Source organism: Sinocyclocheilus anshuiensis, unplaced genomic scaffold, assembly GCF_001515605.1.
Source record: "Sinocyclocheilus anshuiensis isolate Anshui unplaced genomic scaffold, SAMN03320099.WGS_v1.1 scaffold660, whole genome shotgun sequence".
Taxonomy (NCBI): Eukaryota; Metazoa; Chordata; class Actinopteri; order Cypriniformes; family Cyprinidae; genus Sinocyclocheilus; species Sinocyclocheilus anshuiensis.
Genome location: NW_015557099.1, coordinates 689,645 through 705,589, shown reverse-complemented (window position 1 = coordinate 705,589; position 15,945 = coordinate 689,645). Strand labels below are relative to the sequence as shown.

Genomic DNA, 15,945 nt, shown 5'->3' with positions numbered 1-15,945 from the left:
ACTTTACAATATTTTTATCAAATAAATGCAGCCTTGGTGAGCATAAGAGCACAATGCTTCTTTTCAAAAATCTTACTGTACCCAATCTTTTGAACATTAGATTACAGGACATAAAAATACCAAGATTCATATATATATATAGAGAGAGAGAGAGAGAGAGAGAGAGAGAGTCAAGCAAAAGGGTAATGTAGCAAATGATATGTCTTCATAAGGGTTTAATTTCTTTTTATTGTTTTTAACATGATACCCGGTGTCAAAATAGCTTTAGACAAAAAGTAAACATAAACATGAGTGCCTCCACCCCCACCAATATATTTGAAACATGAGATGTGCAAATTTCAACCTAGTTTCGTCTACGTCATCTATCCCATGATTTCACATAAGACAAGAATAACAAGACCATAAATGAGCAGTGAGTACATTAGAAGTCCTCCTGACACACAGCGTCACATATCCTATTCATTCCAATTAAAGCATTAGTAACATTAATAATCACGTACATCTATGAAACATACAAGAGAATATTACTTCAGAGGTATCTCTGATCGGTCCTTTAGGGATTTGGGGAAGCCCTCAGTAGCAACACATGGTCAGTCATTGAAACATTTGGCACAATGACACTTTATACAGACCAATTAATTTCTGGATTCCTCTTCAAATCGAGCCATGCTTCGGGTATTTTGCACCGTTTGCACCTACTCAGTCACATCTCTAAAATGAAAAGCCTGTTATATAGATAGTCAGTTTTGTTAGCAAGGAAATACTTTTAGTCCCACCAAACCACACTTACAGTATTTGCATGTCACCAGGCTGGAAACATACAATTCTAACTATGACATGAATAGTTTATCTTCTCGTGGAAACCAGGAAATGTGAAGGCCACAGCTCAATAATCTATTTAAGCAATAAGTAATATTTGTCACTCATTGTTGGCTCATTTAAAACCATAGATGTTAAGTTTAAACAGTGGCTGGTCTAGTAAAAAGCACAGGCCTAGATGTTTAGTTTCCAGCAGTGCAAAAACATTGAGCATTTATTAGATTGTTAGTGCTAATCTACTGCCTTCAAAGGGCCATGTTTGAAAGCAATTATCGTTTTTTATACTTTGACAACTGCTCATAGGAATGGTACTGGTACTTCACCAGCGTGAGTAGCCCTCAAAATAGCAAATAAACCCCTAATATCTGACAGCATCCGTTTACATCCTTATCCATTCAAGTAGGGTCACAGATGCTGCTCTTTCAGCAGTCTGGGGTCAGACGTTCACTAGTGTTTCTGGTGTTCAGAACTGCCTAAACTGGCTCAGTATGTTAACGGACTGAGTATGAACAGATGATCCTCTTCCTTCCTGATCCACTTCAGGAGCTTGTTGACGGCAGACACAGCCAGGCCCTTTGTTCCCAGAGGACTAAAACAGAGGTAGAGCTCGAAACCACTCGTTACCTACAGAGGAGGATGCATTACATTGATCAAAAGTGACAGTAAAGACATTAACGCTGTTATAAACAATTTCTATTTCAAATAAAAGCTGTTCTTTTGACCTTTCCTAACCCAAAGCTTCATTTTGTTCAATGGTAGTGCATGACTATATAGCACAAAACTGTAAACCAAGACAACACAGAAATCATAATGCTATAAATCGATCATATGCAAATGTGATTTTAGCGGGATACTTCCTCGAGCATGCATACACACAACAAAATCTCTGAATGAATGGAATCTAATAATGCCACTGTATTGCACTTTATGGCAGACTCACCAAGGCATAAAGGTTCTCGGTCTCTGTGCAGTGGTAAATGTAGCGCAGGGGACGTGTGGGGTGATGCAGGCAGCTGTGCAGGTGCTGGTACAATCCCATCAGCTTCTCATGCTCCTCTTCTGCCTGGTATGGTGCTGGAAAGTCAGGACTGACAGGAAAAAACAGGAAGTTACATAAAGACATGAAGTTTCAATGTGTGTCTATCTACCTAAAAGACATTGTTTTCATGATCATCATCATCTAAACTTGTCTTACCTTGTATAGAGCCCAGAGCTTTTAGACTTGTACACAAAGTGTCGCAGCTCAGGTATGCCAACCTGTGAGATTGGATAACTTGGCGTGTTCAATGCTTCCTGTAGGGATTGATATGCACTGCGTCTGCGCAAGCGCTCTAGGAACCGCTTCTTACAGTCGGAGAGGTTAAAGAAATCCTCACGATCTGTGGACACCAGGATAAGACACAGATCCGAGGCCGGTTCCAGGTAAGAAATATGTGCGTGGAAAAATCCAGCCGGGTTAAACTTGGGCAGACATATGGGCGTCCACCCTTCGCCTGCTCGGAAGGAGGACGAAGAGCCGACCAAGTTGAAGAGCAAATGCAGGTCCATGTGGTGCAGAAACTGGTCTTTTTTGCGCACCAGCGTCACCAGCCTGTTTCCGGCAAGCAGGATGGAGAACACCAGGTTCTTGGCTTTAGCAGCCTGCAAGCTGGAGGAGACCATGTCACGGGCCGAGCTGGCCAGAGGCAGGCACATGACGGCGCTCAGCAGCAGGCCTGGATCTCGGTCGAGGAGCCGCAGAAGGTTGTCGGTGAGGTGCTCTGAGCCGGCCAGCAGGCGGCGCAGGTCGTAGCTCTGCCGGTGCTGGAAGACGTGGTTCAGCTGCGTGAGGGTGAGCAAGCTAACAATCTGGTAGTAGACGTACTGAAGCTCTCGCGTCAATTCCCGGTCTGAGCAGTTAGTGCGAGAGACTCCCACCAGGATGAGAGGGCTTTTCCGCAGGAACACCACCCTGTAGCCATCTGAAAGATGTGTTTACACACAAAAATGTCTATACGGTTGTTGCAGTAGTTTTGTAGAATCAAACGGAAGAGATGTGATTTATCGCTTGTTTTGTTGTCTTGCTGCATTTAGTTAGAACATATTTTAAAGCCAAAAAGCATGGCACAAGTCAGCTTTTTATTTAAAAAACAAAATGATATGAATAAATATTATTAATAAACAACAGGAATCAATATTATTAATAAATAATCTAAATTAATAAAAACATTTGGTCAAAAACTGCACACACTACCATTCAAAAGTTTAGGCCCGTTAAGAAAAGAAGTCTCTTATGCTCACCAAGACTGCATCTATCAAAAATACAGTAAAATAGTAATATTGTGAAATGTTATTTCAAATATAATATGAATAATTTTATTACATTAAAAATAGGTATTGTCTATTTTAATATATTTTAAAATGTAATTTATTACTATTTTGGCAAAGAAGACTTTTTAGCAGCCATTACTTTAGTCTTCAGTGTCACATGATCCTTCAGAAATCACTCTAATATGCTGATTTGTTGCTCAAGAAGCATTTAAAATTATTAATGTTGCTGACAGTTGCGCTGCTTCAAAAAATTCCAAAGAACAGCATTTATTTGAGACAGAAATCTTTTGTCACATTATAAATATCTTACTGACACTGATCAATTGAATGCATCCCTGCTGAATAAAAGTATTTATTACAAAAAAAAAAAATTACTGACCACAGAATTTTATCAACATCAGCTATTTTTCTTTTGCTTTATTTCTAGATATCCCTTACCTGCATGGATGGAGCGTATGATGTTCTTCTTATCCTCTACAAATGACATGAGTAACATCATGACTCCCATGATGCTGGAGAGAGCTTCCTCTGTTCCATAGCGTGTATAGATGGGCTTTCCTGCCTCACTCAAGACAAACATATGCTTCCTGTGACTCCGCCATCTTTCACTTGTCACATCCTCCTGTTTTGCCTTGTTGCGGTTCCGAACCTCCTCTTTCCCTTCTTCCACCTGTTCAACCACTAAACCTCCCTCCTCACCTCCTTCCAGAGCCTCTTCTTGAGCATTCCCTACATTCGAGTCGCCCACCTCTGCAGCTTTGTCATTGGTGTTGGGCTCGCTGTCAGCAGTCAGGTCCTCAAACGACTGAGCATGAACAAACATGGCACCCTCCTGTCCAGCGCCTGTTAAGGAGTGACACACATTGCTTGGAAAAGTAATAGCACACCTCTGCTCAACAAACTAAACGACTTGAGGTATCATTCATGTAATCATCAATTATATGAGTGTTACCAAACCTTGTGTGAATTAAAAAAAAATAACAATAGCCTTGTAAATGGATAATAATGAATAAGAAAAATAAGTTTATTAAAGTATTTTTCTGTGCATTCGAGAGAACTGTTATAAATAAAGAGTTTCAGCAATTTTATGTGCATCTCTTTCTGCTGTTATAAAACTGTTTTATGTTTATATATTGTTTTATGTATTAAGAAAGCATAAAACTGATCCCAAAGTGACAGTGAAGACATTTGAAATATTACAAAAGAAGATTTCTATTTCAAATAAATACGGTTAATTTGAATCTTGCAAAAAAGAAACTGTTTTCAACATAATTATATGTTAATTATAAGAAATGTTTCTTGGGCACCAAATCAGCATATCAGAATGATGAATGATCACGTGACAAGGAAAACTGCTTAAAATTTAGCTTCACTATCATAAAACTACATAACATTTTAAAATATATGCAAATAAAAACATAGCAATAATATTTCATAATATTACTGTTTCACTGCATTTTTGATTAAATAAATACAGTCTTAGTGAGCATTAGAGACTTTTTCCAAAAACACAAAAAATCTAAACTAATTAGATTAGCTAAACTAATTCTGAGATTCTAGTCATCCATCACATACAAACATACGAGTTATTTGATCACTAACAACGGGAAATACAATGGGATATTACAAGGATATGCATGACTGAGAAATACGGTGTGGTTTGTTTATAGAGACCCACCCTGTACTAGGCTTAAGAACCATATAGGTCTGATTAATAACTTTGTTAAAGCATCATAAAAACTTTGGCAGCAAAAAATGTTTCCAAGGAAAATAAAGATTACAATCCCGGAGAAAAGCATAACATATTTGCATCTAATCATTACACAGTTAGGTAAAAATTTGTGAAACTAACCTGGCTCGGTCCCCTCCACCAGCCCTGGGGTCGGACTGTCCGATCGGTCCTGCCGGAGTCGATCTGGTGGCACCAAGTTACTATTTTTAACCTCCCAGAGTGCACCCTTATTGTGGACGTCTGCCGCCATCCTGGCATCGGACACGAGAGAGACCCAGCAGAAGAGAGGACGCAGTGTCCTGAACCACCAGTCAGTGCCAGGAGCGATTCACTGCATGATCCCAATAGCTCTGAAGGTCTTACAGTACAATGTATACGTTTCCATCAGCGTCTGGAAGTGTAATTACAGAAAGACACATTAATAAAGGAACAAGAAATGAGTTAATTCCTCAGCTTTAAAACTTCATTCTTCTTTTAGTGCATTTCATAATATTCTATTCTGATGGATTTAGATACAGTTTTATGCAATTGAAGTTATTAAAATGCTGTTAGAATAAAAATGTTCCATAAAGGTGGCCAAATATCACTGCCTTAATTAAAAAATCCCTACAATATTAATGTGTTATTAATAACAAAATATTAACACACACACATCGCAAGGATTTAGACTATACTGTATTTATGATGATGATAATGCAAGCAAAATTACATTTAAAATTCAGTGCAAATTGTATTAAAAACCTTCTCTTTTTAAAACTGTAAAATACAGTGTAAATGAATCCCAGTCTTGAGATACTCTTGGAACTGAACGCATATGGAAGATTTGTGGATTTTCTCATTGAGTATAAATCCACTGACCAGCTAACGCACTAGCCACGGAGCTAAACCTTTAAAAACTGTTGAATGTCATTAGAAGACATCTTACTCTGCCCCAGCTTGAACTGAAGCAAGTCTAACAGATGTTGTTCACATAGTTTAGTCTCTTAATAACACAATTTATCGTTACTGTACCTTACACAGTTTTTATTCAAATCAGTGTATGTTGACTTCTCTTGGGTCAAAAATCAACTCGGACTGTCATCACGGAAGAGTTGTACTATGGGAAATGTGGTTTTTGATTCACGAACATATCGTTTTTTAAGTATTGCTACAGTGCTACTGTGCTACTTTCCACGCTTTTATGTCAAATTAAATGAAACACTTAAATTTTATAAATCTCGCTTAACATTTATACCGACACGGTTTCCGTAAATTTCTCAGGCAGCAAGGAGTCGTATGTTGATGACGCGCTCAAAAAGGAGGAGTTATTACGTTTGAACTAAGCGCGCCGCGTCACTGTTTTCACGAGCTCAAAACTAAACCAAAAACAAGCCATATGAACATAATTATGGAGTTTAATTGAACAAAGCCGCGTGAATAGGACCTCTCGATAGTTTCAGCGTTATCTGGGTGAGTAAATGGAGCACATGAAGTAATAAACACGTAGCACAGAGTATCACAACAGATCAGTAATTAACAAAACACACAGGAAACGTGTTGTGACATAGAGATTTTGACCTTGTTGTGTCTAATATTTTAGATCAACAATGCCCATTCGAGCATACTGCACCATCTGCTCAGATTTCTTTGATAATTCCAACGATGTGGCTGCAATTCACTGTGGTCACACTTTTCATTATGCTTGGTAAGTGTCTCCTTTCACCCTACTGCACGTTTGTTTTGATTTTAGAATATTATATTATATGCATTATTATAATATTAAACAATTATTATACCATTTACCACAGGATCGTCATTGCACTTTTATGCAATGTCTATAAAATTCTTGTTATTTTAGTTGTTAAAAAAAAGGCCTGATAATGTTATGAAAATTCATTGGTCAGAATGTGTGGAAACCTGAACAATTATTAATGTATGTACGTTCAAATATTTAGAAATGTCAATGTTTGAATGTTAAACAGTAAATAATGTTTCTCAGTGACTTTCTATGTTTCTTTTCCTTTCAACAAAGTCTTCTCCAGTGGTTTCAGTCGGCCCCGAGCAAAACCTGTCCACAATGCAGGAAACAGGTAAACCATTGGCTTAACCTGCGAACTGACTTGTTCTTCTGATTAATGAAGTTAATTGAAGGTATGGACTGAAATGAAACCTCACTCTTTCTGTTTTAGGTCAGTACGCGGCACATTATCAACAAACTGTTCTTCGACATAGCACCAGAGGACGATGGGACGCCAGTGGATCCTGAAAGTTTACAGGTGATATAGCATGCTGTTGAATTTATTCAGTGCCCAGAGTTTGTAAACACGGTAAACTGACAGAATTGCCCGGCTTTATTGTTCCAATTTCAGAATGAGCTTGATCGCATGAAAGCAGTGTTGTCTGCAAAAGGTAAGACTGAAATAATTTCCTCAAGTTCTTGATTGATCCTTAAAACATCCATCCATCCATATTATGTGTTTACATGTGTTATGCGTTCCAGAGAAAGAATGGAGGGACAAGCAGAAGTCAGTGGACACACTAAAAGACACAATTGAGAAGCAGAAGAAGGACCTGGATAGACTCCGCAAGGAAGTCGGAGACAAAGAGATGTTGTGTTCTGTCCTCCGGGTACATTTATTTTTAGTGAAAAACTGTTGTGTTTGTTAGTCCAGCATGCTTTCTGCATTGTATTTTAATGCTGGTATTAATTTTGTTGTGCATGAAATTCTCAGAAACAGATGAATTTCTTGGAGAGTCAGAAAAATGAAGGGCAGGCAGCTAAAGAGGAAGCCAAGCGACTCCGAGTCAAAATGAAAACCTATGAGAGGTAGTAATTCATTTGTCTAGGACAGGATTTTGTTCTTAAGTGTATGTGAGAGAGATAGACTGTGAGTAAATGATAGTGCTTATTGAAATTTGTCATCTTCCAATATCAATAATTCAGTGTTCAAAACTCAATAGTGATTCACACTCAAAACTCAAAAAGTTAAATTATTATTTTTATCCATCACATCAAGAGATATGACATAAACATACTGAAGAAGGCTTGAGAGCTGAAAAGTTTGTGTCCATCTCCCCATGTGATCAATAAAAATAATAAATGAACTTTTCTGATTAGTTATAAGGTTAAAAAATATTTAGTGGGCTTTCTTGTTTGTTCATGTGCTCTCTTGTGTATGTTTCTGTCCTTTAGTTTAGATGTGGTCCTACAGGGTCAAAGGTCAGAGGTAGAGGCCATGATCACTGATATGGGCGTTGGTCAGTCTGCTGTTGAACAGCTGTCCATATACTGCATCTCACTTAAAAAGTAGGTTTTACTTTCCTCCAAATACACACACTCTCACTGCTGGATACCTAGTGTAGTCATATACTGTAGTTTAAAACTTAAAACCTCAGTATTTTCACTTCCTCAAACCTTTTACAATGTCAGTACACCAGTTGTGCTTCCTCATATGCTATATTTGAGTGTTATATCCATAGAGCAAATACAGCTTGAACAAACCTCTTATTTATTCTCAGGGAGTACGACAATCTGAAAGGAAGCTTCAAGTCATCAAATGAGATGTGTGAGAAGCTAAAAAGGGAACTGATCTCTTCTAACAGCAAGGTTCATTTCTTGTCTCTGAGACTGTCTATCAAAAATATCATTATTTGAAATGTATAATTGCTTATTGTTCTTTATAGTTTTCTTCAGCATCCATTTATATATATATATTTTTTTTACTGCAGTTGCAAAAAGCTACTACAGAGACAAACAAGACAAAGGAGGACATGAAGGCACTTCAGAATGACCTGTCCAATGCAGACAAAGAGATCACTGTTAGAAATTCTATTTGATCTACTTTATTACACTTTATCTATTTGTGTCCGTAGATTATTATAGTGCGTATCTTTAAAGGCCATTAATCCTATCTATATTCTGAAGACTTGTACAGAGGGTTTTGTTCATATAACATTCACCTGGATTAAAAAAAAATGTTTTTCCTAAAAACATTTAGATTTTTTTTTCTGACTGTTGACAGTATTTTCTGAACTATGCAGTGACTGAAAAAGGTTTTTGCAGAAAGGATTTTGGATCTTTAGTATGTTAACTAAATGAAACAAGAATTTTCAGTGTTCAAATTTGTCTTCTTACATTGTATGCAAATCAGGGCATTTTTTAGTTAATGCCAAATTAGCATTTTTAAACATACAATTTCAGAACTTGTAAAGCAAAATTTTTGCGTATCTTTAAAGGCCATTAATCCTATCTATATTCTGAAGACTTGTACAGAGGGTTTTGTTCATATAACATTCACCTGGATTAAAAAAAAATGTTTTTCCTAAAAACATTTAGATTTTTTTTTCTGACTGTTGACAGTATTTTCTGAACTATGCAGTGACTGAAAAAGGTTTTTGCAGAAAGGATTTTGGATCTTTAGTATGTTAACTAAATGAAACAAGAATTTTCAGTGTTCAAATTTGTCTTCTTACATTGTATGCAAATCAGGGCATTTTTATTAGTTAATGCCAAATTTGCATTTTTAAACATACAATTTCAGAACTTGTAAAGCAAAATTTTATGTCTTGATGTATATTAACTGGGGAAGTCTGGTGATATCAAGTAGTTACAAAAGTTACCTGTAGTGTCTTGCCTTTAGGTTAAATATGACATATGTACACAAATGAAATTGAAGGGAAAGATAAACTGAGAAATTTCATAAAAATCCTACAATTATGTAAAAATGCATCAAAATTCATTTTCAAGAGACCATTCAAATCAGCCACAAGGGGCTGCAATTTTTACAAACTGACACTTATTTTCTGCTGTTTCTGAACTCTTGATCTGACTTCTCATGTTCCACAGAGCTTGAAGAAGAAGGTGGAAATTCTTCAGCGGACGTTAAGTACTCCAAATCGCACTAATGAAGCCATCAGCAGACTGGTCTTCGAAAGGTCAGAAATCAGTTTATATTTTGAGCAAAACTTTTGGCTATTCAATAGAGCTGACGAAAGAGACATTGTTGATTTTTGTGTTTCCAGCCCTGCTCCTCTGGTGCTGAAGCCTCCTGGTTGTGGTCCGATGACAGACTCTCAGGAAATTGACCTCAACCTGACCTTCGACATTAACACACCTGAACAGGTCGAGAAGAAACCCGTTCAGGTTCCATCTAAGAAGATGCGTCTGGACCCTTCAGCGTGAGTTTTTAATCCGTACAATACAGTTTAGTCACACTGCTCATATTATTTCTATTGATATCCATTTGTTTTTGTTTTTCCACAGGTCCTCATTCAAAAACACGGAAAATGCGCTCGGACATAGTGTATGTGTTTAAGCGGGCTGTCTTGGTGTTGAAGAATCTGACATTGGAATTAGATGGAGTGTGTAATGTTTGTGTGTGTGTGTGTGTGTGTGTGTGTTTTTTTTCTCAGAACGCTCGTGTTAAAGATGTCATGATGGGGCCCATGTTAAGGAACTCGCTGCTCTTCAGAAAGCATGCATTTGGGAGCATGCTGGACCCATGCAAATTTGGCACTGTGAGAGACTTCTATATTTTTTTTCAACTTATCAACTCTTCTTGGTTTGCATGCACACATTTACTACCATTTAAAAGTTTAGGGGCAGTACGATTTTCTTATATGTTTCTAAATATTCTCACAGTCGCTGCAATATAATTGCAATTATAAGTAATAAATGTCTTTACTGTCACTTTTAAATAATTTAATGCATTCTTGCTGAATAGAAGTATTCATTTCACAACAAAAAAATCTAGACCCCAAAGTTTTGAACATTTTGTGCAGTTTGCCTTAATGCATCTTTTTTATTCCAGGTAAGGTCTGGCTATGATGGACTTGGAGGAAGAGACAAATTTATTCAACCTGTATCCTTATCCAATGAAAATACTTATATTGCTACCATTATGTATATACATAAATATTTGAAGTAGCTTTTTTTTTCTATGTTTCCTTAACTCTAGTATGTCCACCAGTCTCCTTTATCTGAGATTCGACCCCTCGCCATGAAGTCCAAGAGGAAGGTCTCCAGGCCTGTTACAAGCAAGCCCACCTCCAGTCTGACCACTCTGCATGGTTTCTTGGAATAAAACATCTCCCTTTTGAGGCCTGCAAGAGACATTTTTCCCATGATGCCAGCCAAAAATGCGATAAGGGAAGAAACTATTTACAGCAACTTTAATAAGGGAAGTGGTCCTAGTGGTCTGTTGCTAAGAACATCTTCTTGTGCGAGTCTGACCAGTTTCAGGGCCATCTGCATCCACAGGGAGCTGGTGATAAACGGAGAACACTTCATGCCACATGCTTTTGGAAATTTTCAGTAGAGACTGAAAATGAAGTTTAGTGCTAGACGTGTTTGTGGAAATCTCAGTGGCCACTCTGAGCTGATCTGTATGTTTATCTATGTGTGTTTTTAGGCTCTTCCAAACAGAATAAATGAAATGAACTTGTCTCATGAGATAGAAAAGTTTTATTTATTTGACTTTGCTCACCAACATCTTTCAAAAGGGCTGCATTTCTGGCATTTGAAGCATCTTTAGGTCAGAATTTATGTCCAGTTTCTGTATTTATATTTGTCTTTTCCTTTCTGAATGATTTTTGATAGAAATAGTCTGTTTTTTTACTTGTCTCTACACAGATGAATATCATTTGAAACAATAAACTAGCTTTTTATTAATATATACATCTCCATTCATAATCCCTATCAGGATTCTTGGAGCTGACAAAAGGTGCCTTGTAATATATGATCGAACTCAAATATTGTACAAGCCAGACAAAAACTTCACTTGATCTTCAGCCTTCTGATAACATTTGTAGCATGTAATGTAGATAAATAGCAACAAGCAGAATTGGAAATGCTTTGGCTGCGATGAAACATTATAGTGAGATTTAATGTTATAAGTAAGGTGTTAGTCTGTACAGGCAGCAGGGAGTGCTAAAGGTTTGAGTATTTCAGGAAATTCAGTAATCTTCCAAGAATCCTAAAAAAAAGCATCATGATTTGCACAAAATTATTAAGCAGCACATTTGAAAACACCAACAAAAAAAACAAAGCATACACAATTTCTGAGTCATCTTGTACCCTCAACTCTGATTCTGCCATTACATTCTGATTCTCGTGGCTGTCACCCTGTCTTACTTCCTCTGACTCCCCTTGACCCACCCTTATGTGTGCATGGTAAGTGGAGTGTTGTGGAGCTTCAGGAAAGCAGACAAAGTCTGACATGTCTGTGTCTATCTCTGTTTTGTCTCTCACACTGCGCCGGCATGTACGCGGTGTTACAGGTGATGGAAATGAACAGTGCCGAAGCTGATCTCGGTGTACTACCTTTGTAGGTCCCCTTTTCTGGTTTGACGGTAAACACAGGTATGTCTAAGTGGTTTTGCTTTATCACTATGTATGGTGTGTCTTCCCATTTATCCTGAATTTTATTTCTACCCCTGTGTTTGTGATTGCGCAGTAGCACCCGATCTCCAGGCCTCACAAGAGCTCCAGATGACTTGCGGTCATAAATCCTCTTTCTCTTTCTGGAAGCCTCTTGAGATGCTGCGTTTGCTACCTCCACAGCCGTCTTCAGTCTTGCATGATGACCTTTCACCCAGTCGTCCAGGTTATCAACCTCATCCTCTTCTAGATCCTTTTCTCCAAGAACATCCATTGGTAAACGTGCATCCCTTCCGAACATTAAATAGAACGGAGAATAACCAGTAGATGAATGGACGTGACTGTTGTAAGCCATTACCAGCTCCGGAAGGTGAGTCTTCCAATCTCTCTTCTTCTCTGGAGGCAAGGTTCTTAACAAGTCGTGCATGGTACGATTAAATCTCTCACATTGAGAGTTTCCCTGTGGATGGTATGGGCTTGTACGACTTTTTCCTATACCATAGATCCTGCAAAGCTCTTTGATCACGTTGGCCTCAAAACATCTGCCCTGGTCAGAATGCAGGCGAGCCGGACAGCCATAATAAACAAACCAGTGCTTGAGCAGTGCCTTTGCCATTGTATTTGCTGTCTGATTCCTGGTAGGAACAGCGACTGTAAATCTGGTAAACGTCACCTTTTCAAATGATCACCTTCAAACAATCACATTTGAAAACACCAACAAAAAAAAACAAAGCATACACAATTAAATCTCACCTCAGAATGAGCACTTACATGAAACGTCCCTTCAAATGTTTACTCACAGTTCACAAGTTACTCACAGTTACTCAAGTTCCATAGTCCACTTGAATCACCACAGTTCCCTGTTTATCAGTTCAGTCACTAAAAAAACGGAAAAAATGAGAGGAATACCATAGAACGATGAATTAGAGGGCGTTGACTGGACGTAGAGTGCGTTGAAATAAACTGAAGATCAAGTAGTTTTAAGTGTGTAAGTTCAAAAATTCACTCAGTCTTGTAAAAATATCCCACAGATAAACTGTCTCAACAAGCATCAAACTGAGATGAAGCAACCTGAGATGTTACTTGGATGGCAGGGTAGCAACACAATCTTCAAACTTTAATTGGCGGAAAAGTTAAGTCTCTGCATTAACTGCATTATACAGCGATCTCGGTCCCACGTGCTTTGACACGTGCGGGAAACTTAATTGCACGTGAATGGTCCCGTTGAAATGTTAGCTCTTGGCGCTGCTTATCAATCAAAACACCAGAGGTGCAAAATGCAGCAAAAGTACATGCAACAAGTCACTTGATGACAAAAATCAAGCAGGGTTTTCACTTTAAGCGTACTCACAGCTTCCGTGGCCTTCGATATGTTACTGCGTCATTTTAACAGCCAACACATACCACTAGAACCAAACTGAAAAAAAACTCCTTTCTGCTATGAACTGCGGTTCACTGTCCACACTTTCACTTAGTGCTGTCGTCCTTTATTCGACTTAAGCCTCGATAATCTTCCGTTGAAGCAACTTTATCGAACGAGCTTCTCGATCACAACACTGCACTCACTTGTGTGTGACACACTCATACACCGCGCTCTTTTTCGTCTCTCCCTGCTGCACTTGCAGCACGCGCAAAAAGCGGACCACTCGCCAAAATAAAAGTATCCCAAAGATAATCTCTTTTCAAAATAATATACCCGTTACATATGTCTTAGTGTCTACGAATCTCTGCAAAATAAACACAAATTTCTGTTGGGAAGACTTCCTTTGGTAACATTGTTTTTCCTACACTCTTCAAAATAAAAGTTCTTTATTCGCAGCTATGACAACTTTTAACATGCATGAAACCTTCCTATTGCACAAAATGTCCTTTATATGAGAAAATGGTGCATTTTTATTATTAAAATGTTCCCCACACTGATTCTTTTGAAGGAATAGTTAATCCAAAAATGAAAATTCACCCCACAAACCCTAGGCCATCAAAGAAGAAATTAGCATTACATCACTTGCTCACCAGTGGATCCTCTGCAGTGAATGGGTGCCGTCAGAATGAGAGTCCAAACAGCTGATAAAAACATCACAATAATCCAAAAGTAATACGCATTACTCCAGTCCAGTGAAAAGTTGTATGTTTGTAACAAAAAACAAAACCATCATTAAAGCGTTTTACATTAAAATTGTCGCCTCTGGCCAAAATATGTCCATAATCCATAATAACGCTTCCTCCAATGAAAATGTTTAACGCTTGCTGTCTTATTACATCAAAATCTGCCAAAATATATGGTTAGAACTGTTTGGCCAACAGTTCTTGATCTGTGTATATTTCTCTCCTGATTCAGATGAGATTACTTTTCTCCTGGTTTTTCATTCTGACGAAAAGTGACGTAATGATACATTTCTCCAAATCTGTTCTGATGAAGAAATAAACTCATCTACATCTTGAATGGCCTGAGGGTAAGTACATTTTTAGCACATTTTAATTTTTGGGTGAACTTTTCCTTTTAAAACTGTTCACTGAAAGGTCCTTTAGGGAACAAAAAATGGTTCTTCAAAGGCATCGCTGTGAAACCCCCCTATTGGAACCTTTATTTTTGAGTGACATATCACACTTAAAAAGACATACTGTCAACCACTGGCCTTCTGGAATTACATGGTTTTGGATTTTCCTTGTCTAAAGCACGACAAACTCATATATGTGTAGATGTGAATGTCTTTGTCTCCATGTATCCCTACAAAAGTTCCCTTCTCGGATTTCTCTGAATGTTTCTCAGAGCGTGTTCTTGTCAGATCAGTGCACTGGCTTTATAAGAACCATCTGGGCCGACTCGTGATCCGTAATTGTTTTCATTAAGTTAATGAAGCTATGGAAGATAAGATACGAGGTCTTTTATGGACCATGAGGCTCATGGGAAAGCAGAACTGACAGGAAGCTGTGCACGCAACACAGTCCAACTGACCTCTCACTCTCTCTTCCCAGTGCCTTGAACTTCCTTCAAGACTTGGAACAAGGTTTCAGAAGAAATTATTGTGGCTTTTCTCATGTTCCCTAAACAGAAAATATTTACTGCCACATTTAGCGATGAGTTAAGTTGCTCTGGCCACGGCAACTTCCTGTTCAGGGCAGCAGCTGGGGCGGCAGTATAAACATCTGTGGCTGATTTGGTCGTTCTGCTCCTCTGGGCTGTTTTAAAGCAGATCCTGGAGTGTTTACATAGAGCCTGTGGGGGAACGGGCAGCCAGACAAGCATGTGAACCAAAGCGAGTGGGCAGAGCTAAAGCAGGAGAGGGTCTCTGCTGGGTCTCCGTTTCCTTTATTTTATGTCTATACAGATCTGGAAACGAATCATAGATCACGTAGATTTGTGTTGAGATCTTCGTACAAATGCTTTATCACTCCTAAACTCCAGCAGGGACTCTTGACAAGTGGTATAAGCAAGTGAGAAGTGCTCATACACAGTTTCCCATCTTAAATAACAGGGTTTCCTGCCCCTAGCTAAAATTGCATCATTTCCAAGTATACAACACCAGAAATATGTGTGGGTAGGCATGTGCACATTTACATTCCTCTGTGAAGAAAAAAGTGAAGAAATTTCCTAAGAATGTTCAAAAAATTCTTAAGTTCTAAGTTCACATTTTTTAGATGAAATGTCTTTGAAGCTATCTGATTATATAGCGATTCTTGCCAAAGCCTTGCTGATCAAGTCAATGAAAAACACCCCAATAGCCAT

General features: G+C 38.2%; 2 protein-coding genes across 4 annotated transcripts; one reads left to right on the top strand and one right to left on the bottom strand.

Moving 5' to 3' along the window:
* Nucleotides 1-258: 258 nt before the first annotated feature.
* LOC107677505 (protein SAND-like) lies at nucleotides 259-6,099 on the bottom strand. 3 transcript variants are annotated; one of them, XM_016472430.1, is made up of 6 exons: nucleotides 5,873-6,099; nucleotides 4,982-5,252; nucleotides 3,568-3,972; nucleotides 2,015-2,780; nucleotides 1,760-1,907; nucleotides 259-1,443 (listed from the first exon to the last, which is right to left on the bottom strand). In XM_016472430.1, the coding sequence occupies exons 2-6, from the start codon at nucleotides 5,109-5,111 to the stop codon at nucleotides 1,303-1,305; spliced, it is 1,590 nt and encodes a 529-aa protein (XP_016327916.1). In that variant the 5' UTR covers nucleotides 5,112-5,252; nucleotides 5,873-6,099; the 3' UTR covers nucleotides 259-1,302. The 3 variants fall into 3 exon arrangements, with proteins under 3 accessions (XP_016327916.1, XP_016327913.1, XP_016327914.1); XM_016472427.1 differs by having other exon boundaries at nucleotides 1,760-1,928; nucleotides 5,873-6,011; XM_016472428.1 differs by having other exon boundaries at nucleotides 1,760-1,928; nucleotides 5,878-5,936.
* Nucleotides 6,100-6,144: 45 nt separating this feature from the next.
* Nucleotides 6,145-11,291, top strand: LOC107677506 (E3 ubiquitin-protein ligase TRAIP-like). Its single transcript, XM_016472431.1, has 16 exons — nucleotides 6,145-6,310; nucleotides 6,441-6,545; nucleotides 6,873-6,930; nucleotides 7,030-7,116; nucleotides 7,210-7,249; nucleotides 7,341-7,468; nucleotides 7,573-7,667; nucleotides 8,034-8,147; nucleotides 8,360-8,447; nucleotides 8,570-8,659; nucleotides 9,687-9,775; nucleotides 9,863-10,018; nucleotides 10,104-10,143; nucleotides 10,253-10,357; nucleotides 10,651-10,701; nucleotides 10,810-11,291. Exons 2-16 carry the CDS (start codon nucleotides 6,448-6,450, stop codon nucleotides 10,921-10,923), a joined length of 1,353 nt encoding a protein of 450 aa, XP_016327917.1. The 5' UTR covers nucleotides 6,145-6,310; nucleotides 6,441-6,447; the 3' UTR covers nucleotides 10,924-11,291.
* Nucleotides 11,292-15,945: the final 4,654 nt, after the last annotated feature.

Excerpts from the sequence above, each read along its gene's own strand:
- LOC107677505 (XM_016472427.1), bottom strand. The coding sequence starts at position 5,111 with ATGGCGGCAGACGTCCACAATAAGGGTGCACTCTGGGAGGTTAAAAAT. Across the intron at positions 3,973-4,981 it reads GGTGGAGGGGACCGAGCCAG|GCGCTGGACAGGAGGGTGCC; the intron begins GTTAGTTTCACA and ends ACTCCTTAACAG. Across the intron at positions 1,444-1,759 it reads CCGAGAACCTTTATGCCTTG|GTAACGAGTGGTTTCGAGCT; the intron begins GTGAGTCTGCCA and ends CCTCCTCTGTAG.
- LOC107677506 (XM_016472431.1), top strand. The coding sequence starts at position 6,448 with ATGCCCATTCGAGCATACTGCACCATCTGCTCAGATTTCTTTGATAAT. Across the intron at positions 6,931-7,029 it reads GTCCACAATGCAGGAAACAG|GTCAGTACGCGGCACATTAT; the intron begins GTAAACCATTGG and ends TTTCTGTTTTAG. Across the intron at positions 10,358-10,650 it reads ACCCATGCAAATTTGGCACT|GTAAGGTCTGGCTATGATGG; the intron begins GTGAGAGACTTC and ends TTTTTATTCCAG.